At 58.2% G+C, this 26,691-nt stretch overlaps 1 protein-coding gene across 2 annotated transcripts; it reads right to left on the bottom strand.

Annotated features, from left to right (window-relative positions):
- Nucleotides 1-1,999: 1,999 nt before the first annotated feature.
- Nucleotides 2,000-26,111, bottom strand: EXOC3L2 (exocyst complex component 3 like 2). Of its 2 annotated transcripts, none has more exons than XM_059666173.1 (12): nucleotides 25,949-26,111; nucleotides 21,033-21,569; nucleotides 16,932-17,565; nucleotides 14,912-15,023; nucleotides 13,773-13,874; nucleotides 13,567-13,667; nucleotides 13,229-13,339; nucleotides 11,322-11,457; nucleotides 7,849-7,971; nucleotides 7,249-7,401; nucleotides 6,241-6,362; nucleotides 2,000-4,126 (listed from the first exon to the last, which is right to left on the bottom strand). In XM_059666173.1, exons 2-12 carry the CDS (start codon nucleotides 21,550-21,552, stop codon nucleotides 3,835-3,837), a joined length of 2,406 nt encoding a protein of 801 aa, XP_059522156.1. In that variant the 5' UTR covers nucleotides 21,553-21,569; nucleotides 25,949-26,111; the 3' UTR covers nucleotides 2,000-3,834. The 2 variants fall into 2 exon arrangements, with proteins under 2 accessions (XP_059522156.1, XP_059522155.1); XM_059666172.1 differs by lacking the exon at nucleotides 25,949-26,111 and adding an exon at nucleotides 23,384-23,664.
- Between the last annotated feature and the right edge of the window lie 580 nt (nucleotides 26,112-26,691).

The following is a 26,691-nucleotide window of genomic DNA, read 5'->3' as shown; positions in this document are numbered from 1 at the left end:
CTAAAAGGGTCATGTACACGTGAAAAGAAGGTATTCTTTGCCATTGTTGACTGTGATGTTTTATGTATTCGTTCAAGTTGATTTTTTAAAATTTTTATTGATTTTAGGAAGAGAGGAAGGGAGAGAGAAATATTGACCTGTTGTTCCACTTAGTTATGCCCTCATTGGTTGATTCTTGATAGCCAGAAGAACGGCTAGAGCCCCGGGCAACACTCTAACCAACTGAGCTACCTGGCCAGGGCGTGAGTCCCTGCTTTTAACTATTTTGGGTCTATACCGAGAAGTGAAATTGCTGGGTCATGTAGTCACTCTATGTTTCTGTACTGTTTTCCACAGTGGCTTTGGCTTGACCATTTTACATACCCACTGGCAATGCACAGGGTTCCAATTTCTTCACATCCTTGCCAACACTTGTTATTTTTCTTTGCATTAAAAAAAAAAAAAAATAGCCCTGGCTGGTGTGGCTCAGTTGCTTGAGCGTCGTCCCATGCACTGAAAGGTTGCAGGTTTGATTCCCAGTCAGGGCACATACCTGGGTTTCAGGAGTGTAAGGGGGAGAAGGCAACAATCAACATTGATCTCTCTCTCTTCTCTCTCTCTCCATCCCTCCCTCCTCCTTCCCCTCCTTCCTTCCTCTAAGCATGTTCTCGAGTGAGAAATAAATAAATAAACAAACAAATAAACGCTATCCTAAAGAGAGCGAAGTGGTACTTTCTGACTTGCATTTCCCTAACGAGCATCTTTTCATGGGCTTCTTGGCCATTTGTACAGTATTTGCTTTGGAGAAATGTCTACTCAGGTCTTTTGCCCATTTTTGAATTGGGTTGTTTGTTATTTCCTTGTTGAGGTGTTTATATTCTGGCTATAAATCCCTTATCAGATGTATGATTTGTGGATATTTTCTCCCATTCTGTGGGTTGTCTTTTCACGCTATTGATAGTATCCTTTGATGCACAAACATTTTCAATTTTGATAAAGTCTAATTGATCTATTTTGATGTTGTTGTAATCGCCTGTGGATTTGTTAAATTCACGTCATGAAGATTTTGACCTGATGTTCTCTTCTAAGAGTTTTATAGTTTTAGCTCCTAATTTAGGCTTTTGATCTTAATTTTTTTAAATATATTTTTACTGATTTCAGAGAGGAAGGGAGAGGGAGAGAGAGATAGAAACATAAATGAAGAGAAAGAATCATTGATCAGCTGCCTTTTGCACACCCCCTACTGGGGATTGAGCCCACAACCCGGGCATATGCCCTTGACCGGAATCGAACCCGGGACCCTTCAGTCCAAGCACAATGTTCTATCCCCTGAGTCAAACTGGCTAGGGCTATTCAGGGTTTCTTGAAATTCCATATGAGTTTTAGGTTGGACTTTTTTATTTTTGCAAAAACACACTATTGGGATTTTGATAGGGACTACATTGAACCTGTCGACATTTTGGGTAGTATTGTCATGTTAACCATATTGTCTTTGAAACTATGAACACAGGATGTCTTTCCATATATTTGCGTCTTGTTTAATTTTTCTCAGCAATGTTTGCTAGCTTTCAGCATGTAAGTCTCTCACCACCTTGGCCAGCTGCAACCTGTTCCAGCGCCACCGCCAGGGAAGGGTGGTGTCGGGACGGAACCCACCTCCATCTCAGTCCACACACCTAATGCTTCCCCCTCACTTTCCCTGAGCCAGGACCCGTGCCACCTCCTCGCTGAGCCCGCCCAGCCTGCTCCCCGACGGCTGTTGTAAGAGCCTGGGGTGTACAGGTGGGGTCCTGGCACCTGCTGGGTGGGTGACTTTGGCTGCATTCCTTCCTCTGTCTGGGCCTCTGTTTCCAAGTCTGCAAGTTTGATGAGAAGGGGCCCTGAGTGAAAACCTTGGGAACATGGTGAACCGCGTCCAGCACGGCCAGGGGTGAACCTGAGGAGGGGCGGGAAGGATTAAAGAAGACAGACAAGAGAATACAGCTGGGACCAGGTGGATCACTGCCTGGATGAGGAAACAGTGACCCAGCCCGGAAGCCAAAGCTTTATTTTATCATCAGATCACACAAAGCAAAGCAAGGGGAGTGGTCAACATGTTTACAATGTTCTTGCGAGTTACAAATCTATTCCCATTACTCAAGCCTGGTTTGGCAGCACTTGCTGCACCTCCCACAGCCCATTAGCTACCTAGGAACAAGGGAGGACTGTAAGGTCAAGCTTAATGGTGCTAGGAGGGCTCTGCCCTCCAGGCTGGGACTTGTGTGTGGCTCTGCCACAGGTCAGTCCCAGGCTTGACCCTATAGCCGCTCCCTACAATGTGGGACCTGGAATGCAGTAAGAGCTAAATTATTGCAGCTGTTAGGCCCTTCCCCCCTTATTACAAAAGTGGAAACTGAGGCCCTGGGGGTAAGGTCAGAGCTTCTCAGGTCAGACCAAGAAAATGTTTGCAAAACCTGAAAAGAACACACTGCCAAACCCGGAGGAATACATCTTGAATTAAATGCCTGCAAGCTACATGTCGTTAATTCCCCAGTTCCTCTCATGTAGCAATGACGCTGAACGTGTCATTTTATTTTTACTTTTAAAAAACATACTTTTATTGATTTCGGAGAGGGAGAGAGAGAAGCATCAATGACGAGAATCATTGATCGGCTACCGGGGATCGAGCCTGTCACCCAGGCATGTGCCCTTGACCGGAATCAAACCTGGGACCCTTCAGCCCGCAGGCCAACGCTCTATCCACTGAGCCAAACCGGCCAGGGCTGAAAGTGTCATTTTAGAAGTTGAGGTGAGGAGGGTACCTCCTCTGGATGTCTCACCTTGTCCTGGGCTTAAGGAGTTCTGCCGAGACAGGAACCACAGGCCGGAGAGGGTCAGCTTCCAGCCGCAGGTCACACAACCCCGGGCTCCAAAGATCCCGAGTTCCCACCGTCAGAGTTCAAATGTGTGTGAGGTCCCACCCGGCCCCAGTGCTGACCCCTGGCTGCCTCCTCCTTCTGACTTCTCAGGAAAAAAAAAAACAAAAAACCGCCAGGAAGCATCCATCACAGGCTGTCCAACTGGGCCGGAGGGGCAGGGTCAGCGGGGAGGTGACCTCAAGGTCTCCGTGGGGACCAGGATCCGGCAGGGCTGGGGGTGAGAGGCTGGAACGTTTCCCACCCTGAGATTTTCCTGCGTCAACCCAGGAGGGCGCCCTGGATGCCGCCGGCCCTGCCCCCAACCTCCTTCCTCTCTGGACACAGTTCCCGGCTAAGGATGGATGGGGAGGGCGGCCCAAGGTGAACGGCCAGGCCCAGGAAGGCGGAGGCACTTGAGACTGACAAGATGAAGCACCGGGGCTCAGCGTGGCCGAGGGCTGGCCCTGGAGTCACGCAGCCCCGGGACCCGGTACAAACGGGGGAGCTCGTAGGCTCCCGGTCCGCTGGGCCTCAGTCCCCAAGTGCTGCCCGCGAGTTGGACCCTAGCCCGGCCTTGGGCGTGTGAGAAGCCCTTGGCCCCGGGCCCTGCCCTCCAGTCCTTCCTCCCCCACACACTGGGGACTCGGCCCTTCCTTGTGTTAAATAGAAACCTCTTTATTCTAAGTATCGTACATTCCTTAATACATTGGATGGGGGCCAGACCTTGAGGTGAGGGGAAAGGGGGGGCCTGGGATATTTCTGTAGCGCCTTCCAACGCCACCCGCCACCCGCCGGGCTGGGAGCTGGTGCTGCAGCGGCCTCCTGGCCTCGGGGACGTCCTTGCTCCCTCTGACCCCGGTTTCTCTTCTGTACGTCCAGGGGCCTGGGGTCCCAGGCAGGGGGACGGGGTGTCAGCAGCAAAGATGGGGCACGGAGGGGGCGGGCGCTGGGAGACGTCTCAGCGCTGGGCCCAGGCCCAGGTCCGTGATGGAGGTGGAGGCCGAAGCCTGGGCAGACAGGCCAGCCGGGGCCTGGCCAGCCCCAGGCCGGGGAAGCGGCCCAGGAGAGGGAGGCCGAGGCAGAAAGGCGGGCGGGGCACGGGGATGTCTGCGAAGAAGGCATGGTCGCGGGGTGGGGACAGGGCTTCCCCCTCAGACAGTTCCAGGTCCCGGGCCACGGCCAGGATCTCCTGGCGGGCGGCTGCGTTGCGCAGGCCACGGATGTCCAGGAGGGCGGCCACGTGCTTCCGCCTGGGCATAGAGGAAAGGGAGAGGCATGGGGTTCTGGGCTCCGGATGCACACCCAGCCCGCCTATGGATACCCCCACCCTGCAACTCACCCGTCCCAAAACCTGCCTTAGCTCTGGAGTTCCTTTCCCCCTTCCGGATCCCTTCCTTCCACCAGCCACCCAACCCCTCCCTTCACAGATCCCCTCTGGCACCGACCCCCAGCCTCTCCCCCCTGTGCCTTCCCCCCTCCAGAACTTCACTTCAGCCATTTCCAAACCCTCCCATTTCCAACGGATTCCACAGCCCTCGCCGCCAAACCCAGTCTCAGCTGTGATTAAAATACCCTTCAGTCTTCCGCCCCAATTTAGCTCAGGCAGCTCCCAGATTTCCATTCTGGTGCCTCACGCTTGTTCGGCTCTGGCACCCAGAGCAACACTGAACCTCTCTTCCATCTCAAACAGCCCCACATCGTCGCTCAGATGTGGCCCAGAAGTGCCCACCCGCCTTCCCATCCCGCCCCTCCCCTGCCCCAAGGCCAGGTCTGGGAGTTTCTCACCACTGCAGCCCTCATCCAAAACTCACCTCAACATCGCTCAACCTGGATCCCACTCTAGAAATGTCATTCCCAAATTCTGCCTCGGAACCTCATCCCCTTCACCCCCAATCCATCCCCAAATTCCAGCTCAACCAAAATTCCACTCTGGGACGAAAACTCACTTGGGGGACCTTTGTTTCATCTGGAAACATTATACTCCAAACCAACTCTGCTCTCTCCCATCCTCACCCCTGAATCCACACAATGGACCCTTCCCCTCCACCCCACCCACCACCGCGTTTCAACTCAGGACACTGAACCCCACATTCGCTTCCAGAACTTTCATTCCAGACAGCTCTGGGGCCTTCAATCCAGCTCAGCCCACACCGCCCCACACCCCTGGTTCGGAATCGCCGCAGCCCCAAAACACTCATCCAAAACATGGCTGAGGAACCTCCCAGCTCCGGCGGACCCCAAAACACAGCCCCCAAACTCAGCTCTGGCACCGGCACCGCTCCTCCCTGTCCAGCCTGAGACGTCAGAAGCTTAGCGTTAGATTCAAGTTCAGACACTCCAACCCAGCAGGCGTGCCGGCTGCCCCAGCCCCTCGGACTCGAGGGCCCTGAGCCTTCCCAGGACACGCGCTCCACACCCACAACCAGAACAGTCCATCCTGTATCAGTTCAGAGTCCTCGTACCCCCCCTCCACCAGCCCTCACCCTGGAACCACCCGCAGTGCCTCACTCCCTGGTGGTGTGGGCTCCGGTCTGCAGGCACAGAATGTCTGCCAGCCCGGATAGCACTGTGGTGCCCTGCCACCCCCCACCCCCCCACACCCCCGTCTGAATTCACAGGTGGCCGTGCACCCCCCCATCCCCCCCAATCTGAATTCACAGGTGTGGCTGTGAGGTCTGGCGGCCGGTGCTCGGGCTCTGGAGACAGCCTGCTGCCTGGGTTCAAGTCTCAGCTTTGCCACTTGCTACTTAGTCTCTGCCCACCTCGGAGTGTGCCAGGCGCTTAGGACAGCGCTGCCCTTTACCTACAGGGCGGTTATGTAAGACGCTGTCCTCGGTGGGGCACAGGGACTCAATAAACAACTGGTATTGTTACTGCTGTCCCCATTGGTGATGGTGATGATGATGATGATGATGATGATGATATGGTTTCACTATTTTCCCCATGGAACAGAGGAGGAAACCAAGGGTCAGAGAGGACCACAGAGACCGGACACCGTCCACCAGGATCGGAACAGCGCCTGCCGGTGGCAGTGCGTGTGTGCCCTGTGCCCGTGCATGTCCCCGCGTCCCCCGGGCTCCCCTGCTGGGCCGGCCCTTCCTGCCGCCGGCGGCCCGCGCCCCCCTGCCCCGCGCTTCCTGTGCATGCCTGTTTGTTTTCGAGCCCTGGTGGCGGCGGCTGCGGCGGCGGCGGCGGCGGTCGAAGGAGGGAAATCGTATTAATAATGCCCTGGTTCCAGCAGGAAACGGCCGTCAGACACGCTCGCCGCCTCCCTCCCTCGGCCCGGAGGCAGGAAACGCGGGGACGGGCGCCAAGGCCCTCGGGAGACCTCGCCGGGCCGCGGCGCGGGGCCGGGAGCGCTCACCTGATGTCCGGGTAGTCCCGCACCAGCACCCCCACCTCCACCTGGATGCTGGGCGTGTCTTCCAGCTGCAGGACTTCGGCCAAATGGGGCACCACGGCGTCCAGCCACGAGGCCTGCGACTCCTGCCGGGCAAGGTGCAGGCTCAGGCTCCCCCCCGCCCCGCCCCTCCCCAAACCGCACCCTAAAGCCCGCCCCCCTCCTCATCTGTAAAACCCGCAGAGGACAGGCTGTTTATCTGGAGCCTTTGGGAATTTGAAGAAATATCCACACTGGAGGCGAGTCCCAGCTTTGCATGAAATTTGGGGCACCCCTCAAACCTAGTCCAAGTGTGCAAACTTGGGGGGAACTGGGTGACGTGCTCAGGGGATCGCTCTGTGTTCTCAATCAAATTTGCAGCAACAACAAATTTTTTTCGTCCCAAGGGCTCCAGACTACAAACTCCTGTTAATGCGGCTGATGGGGCCCCTCGGGTCTGCGCATACAGATATGCGTGGGTGACTTAAAACCCCTGGACTTGCCCTAACCGGTTTGGCTCAGTGGATAGAGCCTCGGCCTGCGGACTCAAGGGTTCCAGGTTCGATTCCGGCCAAGGGCATGTACCTTGGTTGCGGGCACATCCCCAGTGGGGAGTGTGCAGGAGGCAGCTGATCGATGTTTCTCTCTCATCGATGTTTCTCTCTCATCGATGTTTCTAACTCTCTATCCCTCTCCCTTCCTCTCTGTAAAAAATCAATAAAATATATTTTAAAAAATTAAAAAAAAAACCCTGGACTCGGCAACGCTAAGATCCTGCGTCTGTTGCACGTGGCTTCTGCCTCGGTGCTCGGCCCGGAGTAACAGCCAGTGTGCGCGGAGGGTCGGCTCTGCCAGGGAGGGGCCCTAAGCGGTTTGGGGGAGGGTCGGAGTGTCCCCGGTGGCGGGGCTGAAAGCTGGGTGAAGGCCTTATCCGAAGCCCCCGCCCGGCCGGGGGGTGGGTGATCCCGGAGCCCGCGCCCCGGCCGCACTGACCAGCCGCCGGAACAGCCGCTGCAGCTGCGCCGCGTCCTCGCGGAGCCTCCCGGCCACGCGGCTGCGGGTGCGCGAGCCGCAGCGCAGGCGCCCGCGGAACAGCGGCCTCACGTACTCGACCAGCGCCCGCCGGTGCAGCTCAGCCACCAGCTCCTGGGGACCCGGAGACGCGAGGGGTGTGAGCCGCCAGGGACCCCGCTCCCCCCGCTCCCCACCCCGAGCACTCGCGGGAACCCCTGCCCTGCCCTGCCCACCTGGCACCGGGGCCCCTCCCCGCCCCCAGCCCCCGAGGGTGACCCCTGTCCTGTCTGAGGACACCCTCCTCCGCCCCTCCCGGCTCGTAGACACTCCCTACCGTCCCCCCAAAGGGTACCCACCCCGCCTTCGCCCCATTCCCCGGAGCTCCCAGAGGCCCCAACCCAGGCTACGCCCGCCTACACCGCACCCCCGCCACCCCCCCGCCCCCCCCCCGGGCACGCCTCCCCCCAGAGCGCCACCTAGCTCACCCCGAAAGAACTGCTTCCTGCCTTGAGGGTGTCTCCCCCAGTAGAGAGCTCTGGCCTCCCACCCTGCCTCCCACCCCCGACCCAGCAGGCGCACCTGGTAAGGCTCATCCTGCATCCTGCGCAGGGCCAGGGCCTGCGCGCCCAGCGTGCCCACGATGCCGTCCAGGGCCTCCGTGCTGCTCAGCCACTTCCTGCGCATCAGCTTGCTGAAGTGTGGCTGGGGGGGGGGGGGGGGGAAGAGTGGAGGGAGGGTCATACGCCCCTCCTGCCACCCCCTTTCTTCAGCGAGTATTCCGACACAGGTTCCTAAAGGCTGCCCAGTGCTGGGGCCACAGCCCTGCCTTCCTGGGGTCAGAGTCCAGGGAGGGGGACAGACCCTGTCCCCAGACCGTGATGACCCAGAGTGTGCAGGGCTGAGACGGGGAGCCCAGGCAGGGGTTTAGGAAGCTCAGGAGTCAGCAGAGAATCAAGGAGGGCTTCTTGGAGGAGGAGACATCAGCGCGGAGGCCCTGATGATGGTCACTGTTAGCCAGATGGCAGAGGGAGTGGCCCAACCAGAGGCAAGGGTGAAGACGGTTCAGATTTCAGACGGGCTTGCGGGTCAGAGGACCGGAAAGCAGATCGGGTGCGACTGGCAAGACCAGCTATGTAATGCTCAGGGCCCAGTGCAAATGAAATGGGAGACCCTAATTCAAGACTTACTAAGAACTTCAAGACAGAGACAGCAGAGAGTGACACCACGCTCAGGCCTTGTAAGCAGTGGGGCCCTGTGTGACCGCTCAGCTCACAGGGCCACCACTGGTGGGAGGACAGGGGGCCAGGGGGCGGGCAGAGCACACAGGGCCTCCTCCGCTGTGTGAGAAACCCCAGCTTTCTCCTGGGGGCACCGGGGAGCCATAGCAGGTTCTGAGCAGAAGGGGGAGTGGGCCAGGTTTGTGTTTTACCGGGATTGAAAGGAGGGAGCAAGATTGAGGCAGAAATCTGGGGGGAGGCTGGAAGGAGGGAAGGGAGGGGGGTGATGGAAAGAACAGAAGGTGGTATGAGCACACGATGCAGTGAATGACCATGTGGGGGGGGGGGGGAAGGCTTCTGGGTGAGACCCAGGAGATGGGGTGAGTGTCCACGAGGGTCGGAAGCAGGTCCTTATCCCACTCGGCCCCGCACCCCCTCTCTGCTCTCTCATCCTGACAGCAGCCCAGCTTTCTGAACCTCCAGAAATGGGGCCTGTGGGCTTTTGTTGAAAAGCTGGTGTGAAAGGTACATGTCACCGTTGCTACGAAGTCTGTACATTTATGAAAATAAGGATGGCCAATGCCATGGGCCGGACCCAAGCCAAGCACTGGTGGCCACAGTCCCATTGCTGCCTCGCAGCCCTGGGAAGCCTGGAACTCCTGTCCCTCTGTCTAAACAGCAATTTAGCCTGAGAGGACCAGCAATTTAGCCAAGGCCCCCCTGCCTGCAAGCGAGGAGCGGGGCCTGGAGCAAAGACTATATCCTCTTCCCAGCATCCCCACACGCACGTCCATCCACATACTTATTCATTTAGTCACTCAGCAAACCCTCTCTGAGCCTTCCTGTGGGCCCAGCCCTGGGTGGATCACTGGGGACACAGAGCAGACGGAGACAAACAAACACTTGATCATCATAAGCAGGTCAAAGCGGTGTGGCAGCGGATGACATGAGGAGTCATTGTTCTCTGTGTCGGGGATAAGCTTGGTTTTGTGGTTCTGTTTGTTTAGCGAGGACGCCTTATCTCCTGGAGATGCAGCTGCGGGGCTGATGGATGATGACAGATGTCAAGGGTCTGCGGGAAAAGGAGCCAGGGCAGGAGGAGGCGGGGAGATAAACAAGCCTGGCCCCGGGCTGACTTGCTGGAGCTGGGAGATGGGTCCGCAGAAGGTCATTCTGTCATTCTGCCTAGTTTTGTGTATGTTTGAAATTTTCCGTAATAAGCAGTTATTTGAGAAACATTCCAACAAATCCTTGCTCTTGAGAAATTAGCATTCCAGTGGGAAGAGACAGATTTAAAAAAAAAAAAATACAGCATGGCAGGTGGCCGTAGGTGCTTTGGTGACCAATTGAGCAAGAGTGAGGAAGGGAGCGCTAGCCGGTTTGGCTCAGTGGATAGAGTATAAGCCTGCGGACTGAAGGGTCCCGGGTTCGATTCTGGTCAAGGGCATGTATCTCGGTTGCAGGCTTCTCTCCATCCCAGGCCCTGGTCAGGGTGCGTGCAGGAGGCAACCAACCGATGTGTCCCTCTCACATCGATATTCCTCTCTGTCTTTCCCTCTCTCTTCCACTCTCTCTAAGATCAATGGAAAAATATCCTTAGGTGAGGATTTAAAAATAATAAAAACAAATAAATAAATAAATTTTTAAAAAAAGAAGTGAGGAAGGGATTTTATTTTATTTTTATTTGTTGAATTGAGAGAGAGAGAGAGAGATATGTTGTTCCACTGATTTATACACTGATTGGTTGATTCTTGTATGTGCCCTGACCAGGCATTGAACCTTGGCGTATTGGGATGACTGCGTCAACCAGCTGGGCTACCCACTGAACTACCCAGGGTGGGAGTCTGTTTTAAACAGGACAGTCAAGGGAGGTCTCCCTGAGAAGGTGACATCTGAGTCAAGACGTCAAAAGAGGTGAGAGAGGGAGCTATGTGGCCACCGGAGGGAAGAGGGGCCCAGCAAAGGGAGAGGGCAGTGCACAGGCCTGTCTGTGCGGGAGCAGCAGGGGGTGGTGTGGCTAGAGTGGAGTCAGGGGGAGCGCGGGGCAGGTGAGATCAGGGAGGGAAGGGAGAGACCGTGCAGGGCTTGGCGGCCAGGGCAAGGACTCCGGCTTTTGTCCTGCGTGAGCTGGGAGCTCTGGGGGCTTCTGAACAGAGGAGGGACATGCTCATCAGATGGAACAGGCATTGCCATCATGCGCCTCCACCACACACCTCAGTCTCATTCCCACCAGCCTCCCCACATACTCTCACCCACCTCTGAACCCAGCCCCCTCTGCACAGGAGCCCAGACAAGGGGCTCTAGAGTCTAGGGCAGGCTGGGCAGGCATGTGGGGACCTGGGCGGGGGGGGGGGGGGGGGGGGGGCTCCACCCAACCCCCAAAGCCCCTCCTACTGGTCTTTTGTTTGTTAATCCTCACCGGAGGATATTTTTCCATTGATTTTTAGAGATAGTGGAAGGGAGCAGGACAGGGGGGGGGGGGGGGGAGACATCGATTGGTTGCCTCCCACACATGCCCGGCCAGGGCAGGGATTGAGCCTGCGACCAAGGCAGTGCCCTTGACCAGAATGGAACCTGGGCCCCTTCGTCCGCAGGTCAACGCTCTACCCACTGAGCCAAACCGGCGAGGGCTCCCTGTTCTCATCTTAAACATATCCTCCCACCTCTTCCTTCCTGTATCCCCTCTGTCCCCCAAATGGCCCAGACATGGCCATCACCCCCACCCCTCCCCCGCCTGCTTCCCAAACACTGAGTCATGGGCTGAAAGGAACCGGGGATGAGGGAGTGTGCTCCCCTGTCCGGCCAGGGCCCCACCCAGCCCTCCGCCTCGCTCACCTGCAGCTCCTGGAACAGGAGGTCGGCCAGCACCCGGTGGCAGAGCCGGGTCACGCGGTCCAGAGCGCTGGCTGCGGCTTCCCGGGCAGGCTCACTTTCAGGGGGCCCCACCCGGGCCAGGCGCTCCGCCAGAGCCCTGTGGGGATCAGGGAAGCCAACGGTCAGGAGCCCCAACATTCGGCCCAACTGCCTGGACCTGTCTCCCTCCTTAAATGGACCTTATTTTGTGGGCCACAGGTGCTGCGGAGAGTCAGGGGCTCTGGGGAGGGCCTGGGGGCTGGGAGATAGTAGGGGCTGTCTGGGAGGCTCTGTGGAAAGAATGGGGGCCCAGGGGGTGTTGTGGGAGGAAAGGAGTCTCTCTGGGTCTGTTCCTCTCGGTGAAAGTGGGGAGGTCTCCATTCTCAAAGCTTGTGATGCTAAACATCTATGGTTCTCAAATTCCACCCTTCTCACTTTTTTTTAAATTTATTTTTTTTATTGATTTCAGAGAGAAAGGAAGAGAGAGAGAGAGAGAGAGAAAGAGAGAGGAACATCGATGAATCATAGATCTGCTGCGTCCTGCATGCCCCCTACTGGGGATTGAACCCGTCACCGGGGGCATGTGCCCTTGACTGGAATCGAACCAGGGACCCTTCAGTCCGCAAGCCAACACTCTATCCACTGAGCCAAACTGGCTAGGGCTCACTTTCTGACAGCAGTAGCCGTCTATGGCCCTCCAAAGCCGAGAGGCGGCCTGAGGGCAGTTTGGCACTCTCTGCCCAAACCCCAGTGAATCCTTGAGTCCCTCTGCTCATAGAAGTCGTCAGATGTGCCAGGTGTTTCTCTGCAAAAGAGTGGGGCCAGCCCTGGCCGGTGGCTCAGTTGGTTGGGGCGTCGTCCATACCAAAAGGTGGGTTTGATTCCTGGTCAGGGCACATACCCAGGTTTCGGGTTTGATCCTCCTCTACGCACCGCCCCCCCCAATCAGGGTGCATGCGGGAGGCAACTGATGTTTCTCCCTCTCTCCCTTCCTCTCTCTGAAATGAAAAAAAAAAGAGTGGAGCCAGCTATCCCCCCAGTGGGGACACATCAAATAAAGGCGGGCACCCCCAAGAAGTGGGGTACAGTTCAGGTATGAACAAGGAATGTGGGAACTCTTTGTGAGCGAACAGAAAGATCTCCAAGCTGTTAAAGGGGCAGGGTGTGTTTTCTATACAACCATTTACATGGTCTTAAAGCAGCGGTTCTCAACCTGTGGGCCGCGACCCCTATGGCGGTCGAACGACCCTTTCACAGGGGTCGCCTAAGACCATCCTGCATATCAGATATTGACATGACGATTCAAAACAGTAGCAACATGACAGTGATGAAGTAGCAACGAAAATAATTTCATGGTTGGGTCACAACATGAGGAACTGTATTTAAAGGGCCAGAAGGTTGAGAACCACTGTAAAGGAAAAGGAATAGGTATGCATATATTTAAATATATTTGCATGTATACGGTAGGAGATGTGCATATGCATATACGCATATGTATGACGTGTATACAGTATATATCACATACACATTAATTTATATCTGTTCACTGGTAAATATATGAACTATCTCTGCAAAGATATGGAGACACTAGCAATAACTGGTTGCCTCTAAGTGGGGGCGGGGGGAGAATGCGGTGGGCATAAGGATTTTCCCTGTTTTAGGTTAATGAAAAAGGGAAGTACGAGAAGGTAAACAAAAGCCTGGAATTCTTAGAGCGGGTTCTGGAATCCCAGCACTCCGGGGTTGATGACGCCTAACCCTGGTCACTTCCAGGAGTCCCAGGTTTTATGTTTCTAGGGCCCATGCCCCTGCCTCTCCAGGATCTGGGCACGCAGTGCAGCTCGTCCCCCGGGAATGGGCTCTTCCCCGCACACTGTGGCCGCTCTCACCTCAGGGGGGGCCCGCAGTTGACCAGGGAGATGGTCCTGCTGATATAGGTCTCGGGTGGCAGCTCCCGGACTCCTGGGCTCTCATGGAACCGCTCCACGCGCTGCTGGAAGCTGGGGGGAGGGGGCGGGAGGAGAGGGGGGCCAGATGACAGATGACAGATGGAACACTGCTGGATTAGGGTCCCTTGCGGGCACTGAGCCCAGCAAAGCCTGTGATCCCCACTGAGGCACCCCTGCCCATCCTGCCTGGTTCTTCCCTTTCATCTCTCCCCTCCCTCTGTTGCATCCCGGACTCTGATGCACCCCCCAAATTGCGCCCTGCCCCCAGCCCCCCATACCTCTGCAGGAACTCTGCCAGCCCCCCCAGGCAGCAGTGGGCCATCCGCTCCCCGAACTCCTGGCTGATGCGGGGCGCCCGCTCTGTGTGCTCCTCCAGCAGCTGCAAGGTGCAGGGGGGGGGGTGAGGAGGCGTGAGGAGGGGGTGAGGCCCCGCTTTCCCACCCGGCACTACCCAGCTGGTTCTCTTTCCCTTCCCCGCCCCTACCTCACACACGTCCTGGGCCAGGGTGCTAGGCAGGTCCTCTGGGCTCCCCCAGTGCTCCTCGTCCTCCTGCAGCGCCCGGAGCAGGGCTGCCCGTGTCTGGGCCTTCGCGGGGAGGCGGGGGAGGCAGAGTCAGGGGTGCCTGGGAGCCCCTCCCTCGCTCTCTCCCTCCATGATCCCCGCACCTTGGCCCCGAGCAGGTCTGGATTCCACCAGGGAGCTCCTCAAAGTTACACGGGAGGAAGCCGGACCACAAAACCTCCAGCCCTTCCCACTGCTCAGCCCACGCCGTGGAGCTTGCAGCTAAGAGCTGGTTTTAAGCTTCCTCTATCTACTCACTACCCGGAGCAGCGGTCGCCAGCCGGGGTCCGCGGGCCACTGGTAGTCCGTGAGGTCCGAAAGCTTGGCGACCGCTGAGCCAGAGGGTTTAAGGGTCAACTCTCACTATTTCATGGCCCTAGGGCTCTGCTCTCAGGTTTGACCAAAAAAAAAAAAATCATTCAAGATTGTCAGATTCTGGAACTCAAAAATTCCCAGGCTCTGTGAGTCTAAGCTTGACCCATCTCTGATTCTCTGCTCCAACGTTGACCTTGAACTCAGGGGCTCTGACAATCTAGACATGTTCAAGCCTAAGGGTCTCCCTGCTCCAGTTGCAAAGACTCTGATTTTTGTGGCCGAGGCAGGACCTCCATTCAGGTAGGAAACCCCCAAGGCCACCTGCTCCGTGGGGTCCGGCCCAGCCACTTATAAACCAGGTTCACTATCCGTCCTGCTGGGACGGATGGACAGACGGACGGACGGACGGACGGACCCAAAGGCGCCCCCGCGCCTCCTTCTGTGAGTCTTTGGCTCCGTGAGGGGAGGCTCGATGTCTGACTTCCTCTCCCTCTGAGATTTGCATGTCTGAACGCATTGAACCGTCACTGGGTCTCTAGGCCCAGCTGGGTGCCTAGACTACAACACTGGACCTAAGACAGCTGTGATCCGTGTGGATGTGCATGTCCATGTCCTTTGGACAGAGCTCAGAGCCCGCAAAGGGAAAAGGGAGATGGAAATACCAAAAGGGGGAGAGGAGAGGCCCCAGGCCCCGTGCGAGCCCTTCCTCCCGGCAGAGTGCCCCCCCCTCCTGAATCCCCCCATACCTTAACATCTGTAACACATTCATCCTCCAAGCCCCGAACGGTGCCAGGCGACAGGAGGGGCCCCAGCTCCCCGTTCTCCAGGGCGACCATGTCCACCAGCCCCAAGACTTCTCTGAGGAGGGGGAGTAAGAGACGGGGGAGGGGTTGTGAGGGGGAGCAGAGCAGCTAACCCTGCCCCCCCCCCCCCCCCCCCGCTTCCTCGCTTGGGGCCAGCTTTGCTCTTCCCTCAGAGGAAGTCTCTGCAACATGGCTCCCCTGGGCCCAGCTCTCTGAGTCAGCTCCCTGATGGATGGTGTCTGGGCAAGACATAGGAGTCAAGTCCAAGCTTGACCACCTGGCACGCAGGGTCTCATGATGGTCACTTCACCAGATGGAAGCTCCCTTGTCCCACACGGCCTCTCCAGTCCAGCCCTCGCTCCAGGCCTGTGCAATCCCATCCCTCTGCCCACTGCTCACCACCCCCAGGCCCGCCCGCATTCACCAGGCTTTTGCTCAAGGCATCTTCCCAGCCAGAAGCACCATCTCCCTACAGGTGGGACTTAACTCGGGTCGCACCAGTCCAGGAAGCTTTCCAGACCCTCCCCTGCCTCCATCTCTCATGGGCGGTGTGAGAGTGTCATTAGCACACACTCCCAAGGGGGCCCAGGGGTCCACGTTAGCAGCTCTTGCCTCCCATTCTTCTAGGGGCGGCACCCTGATTTTGCTGGAGGACGCACCCAGCCCTTCACGCTCGCCTGTGGTTCGCTGTGGCCAACTCCCTTTTTCCCCGGAGTGGGGAGGTGACCCAGGCACGGCTAACGGCCATATTCCACCCCCCAGCCGCCAGAACGGCTGTGCTTCAGATGCACAGGCTTGATAGGTATACGATTCTAGGACCAGGAGGGCCAATGGTGCTACATTCTAGATCAGCACCTGTTCTCAACCTGTGGGTCGCGACCCCTTTGGGGGTCGAACGACCCTTTCACAAGGGTCGCCTAAGACCATCGGAAAACACATATATAATTACATATTGTTTTTGTGATTAATCACTATAGTCACTATGCTTTCATTATGTACAATTTGTAACAATGAAAATACATCCTGCATATCAGATTTACATTACGATTCATAACAGCAGCAAAATTACAGTTATGAAGTAGCAACAAAAATAATGTTATGGTTGGGGGTCACCACAACATGAGGAACTGTATTGAAGGGTCGCGGCATTAGGAAGGTTGAGAACCGCTGTTCCAGATGCTAAAGTTACAGAACTCAGGGGGCCAACAGCGCGGCAGTCCTCAGACTGAGGGCTCAACAGGCTGGTGATTCTTGGCTCAAAGAGGGAAAGGCTCCTGTAACTGGTTCGGCTCAGTGGATAGAGTGTTGGCCTGCGGACTGAAAGGTCCCGGGTTCGATTCCGGTCAAGGGCATGTACCTTGATTGCGGGCACATCCCCAGTCCAGTAGGGAGTGTGCGGGAGGCAGCTGATCGATGTTTCTCTCTCATTGATGTTTCTAACTCTGCATCCCTCTCCCTTCCTCTCTGTAAAAAATCAATAAAATATATTAAAAAAAAAAAAGAGGGAAAGGCTAAGGTGAAGGGTTCCAAGGCTCATTGATACTAAGACTCCAGGTTCGAAGCCTCATCAGTCCCAACGTTCTAAGGTTGGAAGAGCCAACGGTGCTAAGCGCTGGGAGCCAACCGGGTTCTAGAATTCAAAGGGCCAACAGAGCCAAGACTTGAAGACAAGAGGGGCCAGCGGAGCTTTGGTTCCGGGCGGGAAGGGCCCACGTGCCGAGGTTCTAGAATCGGGAGGATCGCCGTTCGAACGCTCCAGCCCCGGAGGAGCAGACGCGCTGAGATTCTAGGTTGTCAATGTCACCAGGGACGGAGACTGGAGGCGCCCAGGGGGTTAGGTTGCAGAATGGAAGGGTGGGCTGTACTCGGTTCTCCGGAACCCCAGAGGCGGGGCGGGGCGGGGCGGGGCTGGAGGTGGGCGGTCCGACAACCTCCGGGAGGACTGTGTCTGGTCCCCGCTCACCTGGGGTACACCTGGTGGTGCCAATGCAGCAGCGCGTAGCGGTCGGCGAGCGGCAGCCTCCGGCGGGCGGCGGCGCCCAGCCACTCGGCCAGCGCGCTGTGGTAGCCGCGCAGGTAGACCCCGAAGGCGCCCAGGCCGGCGGGGTAGGCGGGCGCCAGGCGGCCCCGCACCACGCCCATGTCCTCCAGCAGCCGCGCCCGCAGCGCCTCCAGCTGCGCGGCCAGGCCCCCGGGCGCCCCCGGGGCCGCCGCCTCCAGGCGCTCCCGCGCCGCGCGCGCCACCGCTTCGGCCCAGCGGGCGCGCAGCCTGCGGGCGGCCCCGGGCCCCCGGCGCCCGTCGGCCGCCTCCTCCTGCACCAGCACCTGGCCCAGCTGCGCCACGGCGCCCGCCCCGGCGCCCACGCCCGGCCCGGGGCCCGCCAGCGTCTCGCGCACCAGCGCCCACAGCTCGCGCTGCAGGGCCTCGTACAGCAGCGCCACGTCCCGCGCCCGGCGGCCGCCGCCGCCTGCGCCCTCGAGCTTGGGCGGCCCGGGCGCGCCCCCCGACGACGCCAGCTCCTCGGCTTCCAGCTCCAAGATGTGCTCGTCGGCCCGCGCGAGCTCGCGCTGCTGGATCAGGCTCAGGATTTCCAGCACTGTGGGCGAAAAGCGGGGTCGGGGTCGGAAACTGGGAGAGCGGGGCGGGGGGGGGGTGTCGGGGAGGGGCGGGGGGGGGGTAAGGTGTGGAGTCTTGGGCGGTTCAGGAGAAGAGGGAAGAGACATGGGGTCCGAAGCGGGGTTGGGGGCAGGAGGAAGGAGGGGGTGGAAGAGGACATTGAGGACTGGTGGGGGAGGATGGAAGAGGCAGGACAGAAGTGGAAGAGGGCGTCCAGGGAGGAGGCAGAGGAGACTGGAGAGGAGGAGGCCAAGAGAGGGGAGGCCCTAGCCGGTTTGGCTCAGTGGATAGAGCATCGGCCTGCGGACTGAAGGATCCCAGGCTAGATTCTGGTCAAGGGCACATGCCCAGGTTGCAGGCTCGATCCCCAGTGGGGGACTCGTAGGAGGCATCCGATCAGTGATTCTCATCATTGATGTTTCTATCTCTCCCTTTCCCTTCCTCTCTGAAATCAATAAAAACATTTAAAAAAAAAAAAGAGGGGGGGGAGAAGTGAAAATGGAGGAGGGGCTCGGGGAGGGGGGCATGGAGGAGAGGGGATGGAGGAAGGCGTGCGGAAGACGGCCAGGACCAGGGGAGGAGACGGGAGGTTAGGGAAGGGAAGAGAGGGTTTGGCGATGGAAGAGTGCCTGAATATGGGAAGTAGGTTAAAGGACTAGATAGAGGATGTCAACTTAGTAAGAGGACTGGAGCGGGGCGTCAGAGGAAGTGGGTGAGAAGGGGCTGAGGAAGAGGGAGAGGGTTAGGGCATGAGGTGAGGGGTCGAAGCAAGGGAGCGGGTATCGGGGAATGAGTAGATCTGGCGAGTTGAGGGGCGAGGGTAGGAAAAGGGCATCAGGGTCAGAGAAAGGGGCCAGAGGACGTGGCAGGGCCAAGGGAGAGGGACAGGGATGGAGACCGCCCGGGACCAGCGGCAGGTGGAGGCTTGGGCAGGGGGGAGGGTAGCCAGGCCAGAGGTGGGTCTTTTGGGGGTGGGGACAGCTGTGGGGTGATCTGGCACCCTGAGGAGTTCAGTCCCCCCCCCCCCGGAGGGGGTCATGGGACTGGGAGGCCTTTGAATGAAGGCAGAGGGAGGGTCCCAGTGGCCCAGGGTTACCCCCGACACCTCCACCCCCCTCCACTTCCTCCCTGGCAGAGAAACTATTTCCTGTCCAGCGCTATTTCTGCCCATCCGTTTCCAGAAGGCGGGGGCTCCAGTCACCCCCTTCTCACCTCCCTGCAGTGCCCTCCCAGTCCCCAGGGAGCAGGGGCTGAAATAGCCGCTGGCCAGGATGTGGAGGGCATCAGAGGACTCGGCAAGGGCTGCCCATGGGGGGGGGGGGTTGCTGGGAGTTAGGTGGGGGCGGGGGAGGGAGGTAGAGGATGTAGAGACAGGGTTGGGTGGGGCTAATGAAGGTGGGGATTGGAGCAGGGTTGGGGATTCGGATGGAGGTGAGGATGGGGACGAAGATGGGAGCTGGGATGAGGGTGTTTAGGGTTAGTGTGGGGTTGGGACGAAATCGGTGGAGGGGGATGGGAAAGGGATGGAGAATGACATCTGGGGTTTGGGGGAGGGATGGGGCTGGAGATGTGGGTGGAGTGATTTCGGTGAGAGCTGAGGCTGGGAAGAAGGTAGGGGTGGGTATGAGTTTGAAGAGGTGGAGAACGGGTGAAGTGGAACGTGGAGGTTGGGGGGGTAGGATTAGGACCCAGTGTAGGGGTGGAGATGGGGTTTAAAACAAAGGAGGAGGCCGAGTTTGGGGTTGAGGTTGAAATGGGGGGCTGAGGGGGACGAGGAATGAATGAGGAAGTTGGGGAGGGGAATGGGGTGGACGGTGGGTGCGGAGATGGGCCTGGGGTTGGGGGTTAGGAGTAGATGAAGAGGGGAAAGGGTTGAAGTTGTACTTGGGGGTGGGATTAGCATAGAGAAATGGGTCGAGGGATGGGACCGGACCAGTTGCCGCTGGCCATGGTGTCGGGCAGAGCGATGAGGTTGATAATGGCATTTGGAGAAAGGGATAGGTTGGGGATACGCGTGAGATATGACTCAAGGTGGAGATTGCTGCTGAGGTTGGACTAAACATTGGATAGAAACCAAAAAGGCATTAAGGAAGACACGAGCTTGGGGGCAGGAGTGGGGTTGAGGATACAGACGGTGGTGTTATGAGTTGAATTGTCCCCCCCCCCCAAAAAAACAACCCAACAACACAACAACAACAACCATGTGAAGTCTTAACCCCCAGGACCTCAGAATGGAACCTTATTTGGAAATAGGCTCTTTACAGAGGCAATCAAGTTAAAATGAGGTCACAGGGGGATCCTGATCCAATCCGATGGGTGTTCCTATAACAAGGGGAGACTTTCCCTGACCAGTTTGGCTCAGTGGATAGAGCGTCAGCCTGTGAACTGAAAGTTCCCAGGTTCTATTCCGGTCAAGGGCATGTACCTTGGTTGCAGGCACATCCCTAGTAGGGGGTGTGCAGGAGGCAGCTGATCGATGTTTCTAACTCTCTATCCCTCTCCCTTCCTCTCTGTAAAAAATCAATAAAAATAGATTTTTTAAAAAACCAAAACACGAAATTCTAAAAGACAAAACAAAACAAAGGGAGACGGGCACCAAGATAGACGTGCGCCGAAGGAAGGTGATCTGAGCAGTCACGGAGAGGAGGCACATGACGTTAGGGGGCTGGAGTGATGCAGCCACAAGCCCAAGAGACACCGAAGAGTGTCGGCAAAGCGCCAGAAGCTGGAAGAGGCCAGGGAGGAGCCTCCAGGGAGGACTCGGCTGCAGGTCTCGGAGGGCGTGGCCCTGCCAGCACCGTGACTTTGGACTTCTAACCTGCAGGCTGTGAGAGGATACGGCTCTATAGCTTTAAGACCCATAGTTCGGGGAGCTAACACAGGTGGTGGGAGATTTGGGGTGATGTAGTCAGGAGATAAAGGTAGACGTTGGCATGGACCTGAGTTTAAAAACGAAGCTTGGACATGGGTTGAGGTGGGGATGAAGTTGAGGGTCAAGGCCGGGACCACTGAGGTTCGGAGTGGGCGGGAAGAGGAGAAGGGGTTGAGGATGAAGGAGGGGGTCGAGGTGGGGGTGGAGTCTGGGGCTGGGGCTGGGCACAGGGTGGAGTTTGGAGGTGAGGGAGGGGCACAAGGTGGAGTGTGGATACTTTGAAAGGAGATGGGACTCAGGTTGAAGTTGAGGGCACTGAGAGAGGGTTGAACTTGGGGGCAGGGAGGGGGTTGGAGGAGGTGGGATGAAAGCGGGCAATCCCCTTGCTGCTGGACACGGGGTCAGGTTGAAGGTGGCAGGCGGAGGGAGGGACAGACGGATGGGCGTGGCGATGGGTGGAACGTGGAGCTTGGTGTTGGGATCAGGACTGCAGGGACCCGCTGGCCTCGCCCGTGGAGGCGGGCAGGGGGGCGGAAACGGGCATGGCGACCCCCCAGGCCTGGGTCAGGACTCACCTGACAACGGCTCCTTCATCTTTGGGGGCTCCCGGGCCTTGGGCGGGGGCTCAGGAGCCGCCTCGCCTGCAGGCACCACCCTCTCGGCCAGGGAGGCGCGCCGGGGCTTGGGCCCGCGCCCCAGCCTCAGGAAGGCCAGCCTCCGTGCCGCCTCCCCGGTCTCCTCATCCCCCTGGGCTCGGGTCCCCTGCAGCCTGGCCAGGAGGCCGAAGTCCGCCGAGCTCCTGCGTGTGCCTGGCATCAGCACTCGGCCCAGGAAGGAGCGGGGCTGCCCGTCGCCAGGGCTGCCCGCCCGCCGGCCCGGGGTCCAGGCCAGGCGGAAGGGAGCCAGGCCCGCCAGCTTCTCCAGCGTGGGGCGGCGGCCACACGACGTCCCGTTGGGCAGGGTCCCCAGCCGCCCAGGCTCCTCCTCTTCCAGCCCAGGAACGTCCTCAAAGGGGTTCCGCGAGGACCTCTGGGGCAGGGTTCCTGCCCGGGGCACCTTGGCATCTGCCACCCGGAGGCTCTTCAGGATGGGCATTTTGCCAGGCGGGGGACCTGGGGGGGAAATAATGGGCCGTTAATATGCTGATGACAACCCTGGCTGGTTTGGTTCAGTGGCTAGAGCGTCCGCCTCCAGACTGAAGGGTCCCGGGTTGGATTCCAGACAAGGGCACATGCCCAGGATGCCAGCTCGTTTCCCCTGTGGGGGGTGTGCAGGAGGCAGCCGATCCATGATTCTCTCTCATCATTGATGTTTCTATCTCTCTCCTCCTTCCTCTCTGAAATCAATAAAAAATAAAAGTATGTAGATGACAGTCCTTCCGCGTCCCCAGCACTTCGGGGCTGAGCACACACGGATGCCTTGAGCCCTCACCATCCCATGAGGTGAGCGCTGTTACTGAGCCCGTTTTGCAGTCGAGGATACAGGCTCAGAAGGGCAAAGGCCCTCGCCTAACGCCCCTCAGTGACTCAGGGGCAAAGGCAGGACTCGCGCCCAGACCTGTGTGACCCCGGGGCCTGGGCTCCCCCAGGGCATCGGCTCGCAGGCCCTCCCCCCACCTTGCTCGCCCTGCGTGGTTGTCATCCCAGTTCACCGGCAGGCACCCACCGTGAAGGGACAGGCTCAGAGAGGGGAAGGGCGCCTCCCAAGGTGGCACAGCAGCAAGGAGCAGACGGCTTGGGACCCACACACCCCCACCCCCCCGCCGCCGCCCCGTTATCCGTGTCACACACCCGCGCACCTGCCTCATCTCCCCTGTCCAGTCAGTACCCTGTCACCTCTACCCCTTTCATTCCCTCAGCAGCACTTCCTGGGAAGTATCCACAGGAGGCGAGTCCACAGAGGCAGGGAGATGAGTGGTTGCCAGGGGCTGGGGGTCACTGTTTAATGGATACAGAGTTTTCGTTTAGAGGGATGAAAAATTTCCATCTGGAACTAGATTGAGGGGCGGTTGACAACACTGTGAATTACTAGATGCCAATGAATAGGACCCTTTAACACGGTTAACACGGCCTTGGCCAGGCCGCTCCGTTGGTTAGAGTATGATCCCCATATGGCAAGGCCGTTGGTTCAATCCCTGGTCGGGCACATACAGGAACAACCAGTGAATAAATTAAGTTGATGCTTCTCTCTCTCTCACCCTTCCTCTCTTTCTCAAATGAATAATAATAATAATAATAATTTAAAAATTAGGCTTAAAAGATAAAATGGCCCTGGTTCAGTGGATAGAGTGTCGGCCTGTGGACCAAAGGGTCCTGGGTTCGATTCTGGTCAAGAGCATGTACCTCGGTTGCAGGCTCCTCTCCAGCCTGGGCCCAGCCCCGGTCAGGGCGTGTGCAGGAGGCAACCAATCAATGTGTTTCTCTCACATCGATGTTTCTCTCTGTCTTCCCCTCTCTCTTCCACTCTCCCTAAAAGATCAATGGAAACATATCCTCAGGTGAGAGTTAACAAAACAACACAACAACAAAAAAGGTTAATATGTTGGATTTTGTTATTCGTTTTACCACAGGAAGGAAACACCTTCCTAGGTGTTTTTCCTGGGCCCAGCGCGGCGCGGGCTTTGAGGATGCAGCGGTGGCCAAGGACGACCCAGTCTCTGCCGGCACCGAGCTCGAAGCTTCCTGCCCATTTCATCTCCTTAGTCTCTCGTCTCCGTCCCTGTCCATGGCCCAAGCCCCTTTCTGCTTCCCTGCCTCCTCCCTGGTTTCCAAACATCCAGTCGTGGCCCCTCCAGCCCACCCTGAGGATCTTGTTAAAGCACAGACCTGCCCCTCCCCTCCTCTTAACCTTCCACGGCTCCCTGTGCCATTGGGACAAAATTCAGGCCCCTCCCTTGCCAGCTGTCGCCTCACCAGTGCTGTCCTACCGTCTCCTCCTTGCTCCAAACTCCTCTGGGTTTCAGCATCCGTTGGTCTTTTTACATGGGAGCCTGTTCTCCACGCTTTACTCATATTTTCGGACGCAGCCCTAACTCTCCCTCCTCCGGGAATCCCTACCGGTGCCCAGGCTGGGTCACGTGTCCCGCTCGGCCCAGCCCACTGGGTCGGCACTGTCTGGGGATGGTCCTGTGTCCCCCATGGACTGTGAGCCCCGCGAGGGCAGGGGCAGGGCTCTCTCTGTCACCACTGTGTCCCCAGCTCCCAGGACAGGCATTTGGGGAATGAATGGGTAATAAACAGGAAATGAAGGAAGGAGGCAAAGACTTCATTCCTTGCGGGGAAGAGGAATGATGAGTCAAGGGGAGAGGTCAGGGAGGAGCAGCCACTCAGGACCCCGGGCCCTGGGGAGCCATGCGAGGGTGCTTTCCAAACACCCGGAGAGGTACAGGGGACACACTTCACCAGCAGCTCTGTGCCTGCAGGCCTAGCTGCATCTAAAGCAAACACTGGCTCGATTTTCCAGGCTTTTTAAGAATCAGGCATTGCAAACGCATGACCCCGCGGCCGGCCCAGCCCTCTCCCGAGGGAAGCAGCTTCTGAATGTCCACGAGACCTTGTCCCCGGGCCCACGCGGACCTGTGTCCAGAAGTAATAACTGACCCTTCTATGTGGTCGCAAACGCCATAAACGCTGTCATTCTACGTGGATCCTGCGACTTGCTGTGTGTGTGTGTGTGTGTGTGTGTGTGTGCTCACTTACCCATGCCTGTTAGCTCTGTGGCTCTAGCGGGTTTATTAAAAAAAAAAATATATATATATATTTGTATTGATTTCAGAGAGGAAGGGAGAGAGAGAGAGAAGCATCAGTGATGAGAGAGAATCCTTGATCGGCTGCCTCCTGCACACCCCCCACTGGGGATCGAGCCTGCAACCCGGGCTTGTGCCCTGACCTGAATCAAACGGGGACCTCCTGGGTCATAGGTCGACGCTCGGCCACTGAGCCACACCGGCTTGGGCTGTAGCGGGTTTATTTTAAGAGCTGCATGTTATTCCGCTGTGTGACTATGGAAAATTGTGTCAAGTTGCCAGATGTTCGCATGGTCTCCTACTGCGGGATACATTGTCTTGAACTGGGTCTGAGCAGGCGAGGCTGACGGAGCCCTGAGCGGACAGGGCTGGGGCCCTTCCCTGGTGGGGCGCTCCCTTCTTTCCTCCCGGCTTTAGTCTCCAGACCTCAGCTGTCCTTCCTCAAGCCTCCTTCCCTAGAAACACCCTCCCAGCCCCTCTCCAGTCTTCATTGTCCCGCATCCCCCAGGGAGGCAGTCGCCATGGCAACCCCTTGCCTGAGCCCCCATGGCTGAGGGCAATCGATACCACCCCCCCCACACACACACACGCGCACACTTTTCACACACTGATTTCTCTGTCTTTCATCCTCCAAACAGGCTTCTTCTGTGCACTTCACCCTCACCCCCAAAATGGCTCCATCGTCCCCCAGAACTGGCTCCAACATCCCCCCAACTCCACCACCCCCTCAAAATGGGGGGCTCCCGTGTCCCTCCAGTTGAAGTCAGCACCCCCCAAGCTAGATTGGACATTCTCCCGCTGGCTTCCAGGTCCACCCCGAACCGGATCCAGTACCCCCAAACCCACATCCTCAGACCTGGCTGCAACATTTCCCCAAAACTCGCCCGACGTCTTTCCCCTTCCTGGCTCCAACACCCCCTCTGCCAGCTGGCTCCCACATCCTGCCCTCCAGCCCCTGTCTGCCTCCCGGTGCCAGGCCCCTGACTCACTTCCGAGGCATCCCCAAGCCCCCAGCCCCCGGCTCCTGCAGGATGTCTTGGCCACCAGAGCTTCCCTCTCTGGGCTCCTCCTCCTCTTCCTCGCTGCCAGCCTCTCCCCAAGGACCCAAACCCTCCACCGGCCGCCTGGCCTGTTTGCAGAAGTCCTCGCCTCCTGCCCCCAGGGCCCGCACCGGAGAAATGCCCTTACAGATGGTGCGTCCAAGCCGGACCCCAACCAACACCGCCCTGGGCAGCCTTGCCCCCAAACAACCCCTACCAGCCCAGCCTGTATCAAGCTCATCCCCATCTTCACACCCAACCCTCCCATCACCTCTCCTGCTCCATCTCCATCCCAACCCTTGTCCCCTCGCCCATCTCCAAGACCCCGTCCCTTAGGGATAGAGCGAGACACCCATCCCTCCCTGGCCTCGGCCTTGGCCTTCCCACCTGAACCCGGGGACGGCCGACCCCACCACGTCTCACCTCTTCTCTCTCGGTTCCAAGCTCTCCACTGCCTTGCAGACTCTGCACCCCCCTCTCCCCCTGCCCTCTCGCTGGCACCCTGTGGAGACCAGCCCCCAGACTCTCCCCCTGCCCAGCTTCTCCTGGCTTCAGGACGCATGTTTTCTCGAACCCTGGTCTAGCCCATCTCTGGGCCGAGCCACATTCCTGGAGGGCCGCGAGTCCCACCCCCGCCCCAGCACCCCAGCACCCCAGCACCCCAGCACCCCAGCGCCCCAGCACCCCAGCACCCCAGCACGCTCACCTCTGTCCTCGGAGCCTTGTCCTTCTGTCCCTGCTGTTGTCCTGTCCTGTCCTGAGGCTACTTCAGCCAGGACTGCTAAGAGCTTGGATCTGAGGAGGGGGGGTTAGAGGAGGTCAATTTCCTGTCAGGAAACCCCTCCCTCTCTGGGGCCAGGGGTGGGAAGGACTCGTTATCTGTCTGCCCTTTTAGGCCAGGCTGCGGTTTGGCCCCCGCCCTCCCCCCCGGCCCGGCCGGAATCGGACCCCCGCCCCCTGCCTGCTCTTCACGCCTCCCAAGGTGACAACACCATCCTGGGCGCCTGGGGAGACACCCCCTGCTGGATGTGGGCCCAAAGCTCGCCCTGGGTTTCCTGCCGTGGGGAGAAGACAAGGAGGAAGGTTCTGCCCGGCCCAGATGCCAGGATTGGAGGCCTAAATGTTGGCACTGGCATAGCTTTGGAAACGGGGCTGTTCTCCCAAAAGCCCTTGTCCCCAGGTTCTGCAAAGCACTTCTGTTGTCCTGCACTACCCTCCCCCCCAAACCAGGGGCATGGCTCTGATTGGTCGATTTCCTTCTTTTTTTAAAATATGTTTTATTGATTTTTTTTTTTTTTTTTTTAGAGAGAGAGGAAGGGAGAGGGAGTGAGAGACAGAAACATCAACAATGGGAGAGAATCATTGATTGGCTGCCTTCTGCATGCTCCCCAGTGGGAATCAAGCCTGCAACCCGGGCATGTGCCCTTGACCGGAATCGAACCCGGAACC

The sequence above is a fragment of the Myotis daubentonii genome, chromosome 15 (assembly GCF_963259705.1).
Source record: "Myotis daubentonii chromosome 15, mMyoDau2.1, whole genome shotgun sequence".
NCBI lineage: Eukaryota > Metazoa > Chordata > Mammalia > Chiroptera > Vespertilionidae > Myotis > Myotis daubentonii.
Note: the sequence above shows the minus strand (reverse complement) of the source record. Positions and strands in the feature narration are given on the sequence as shown.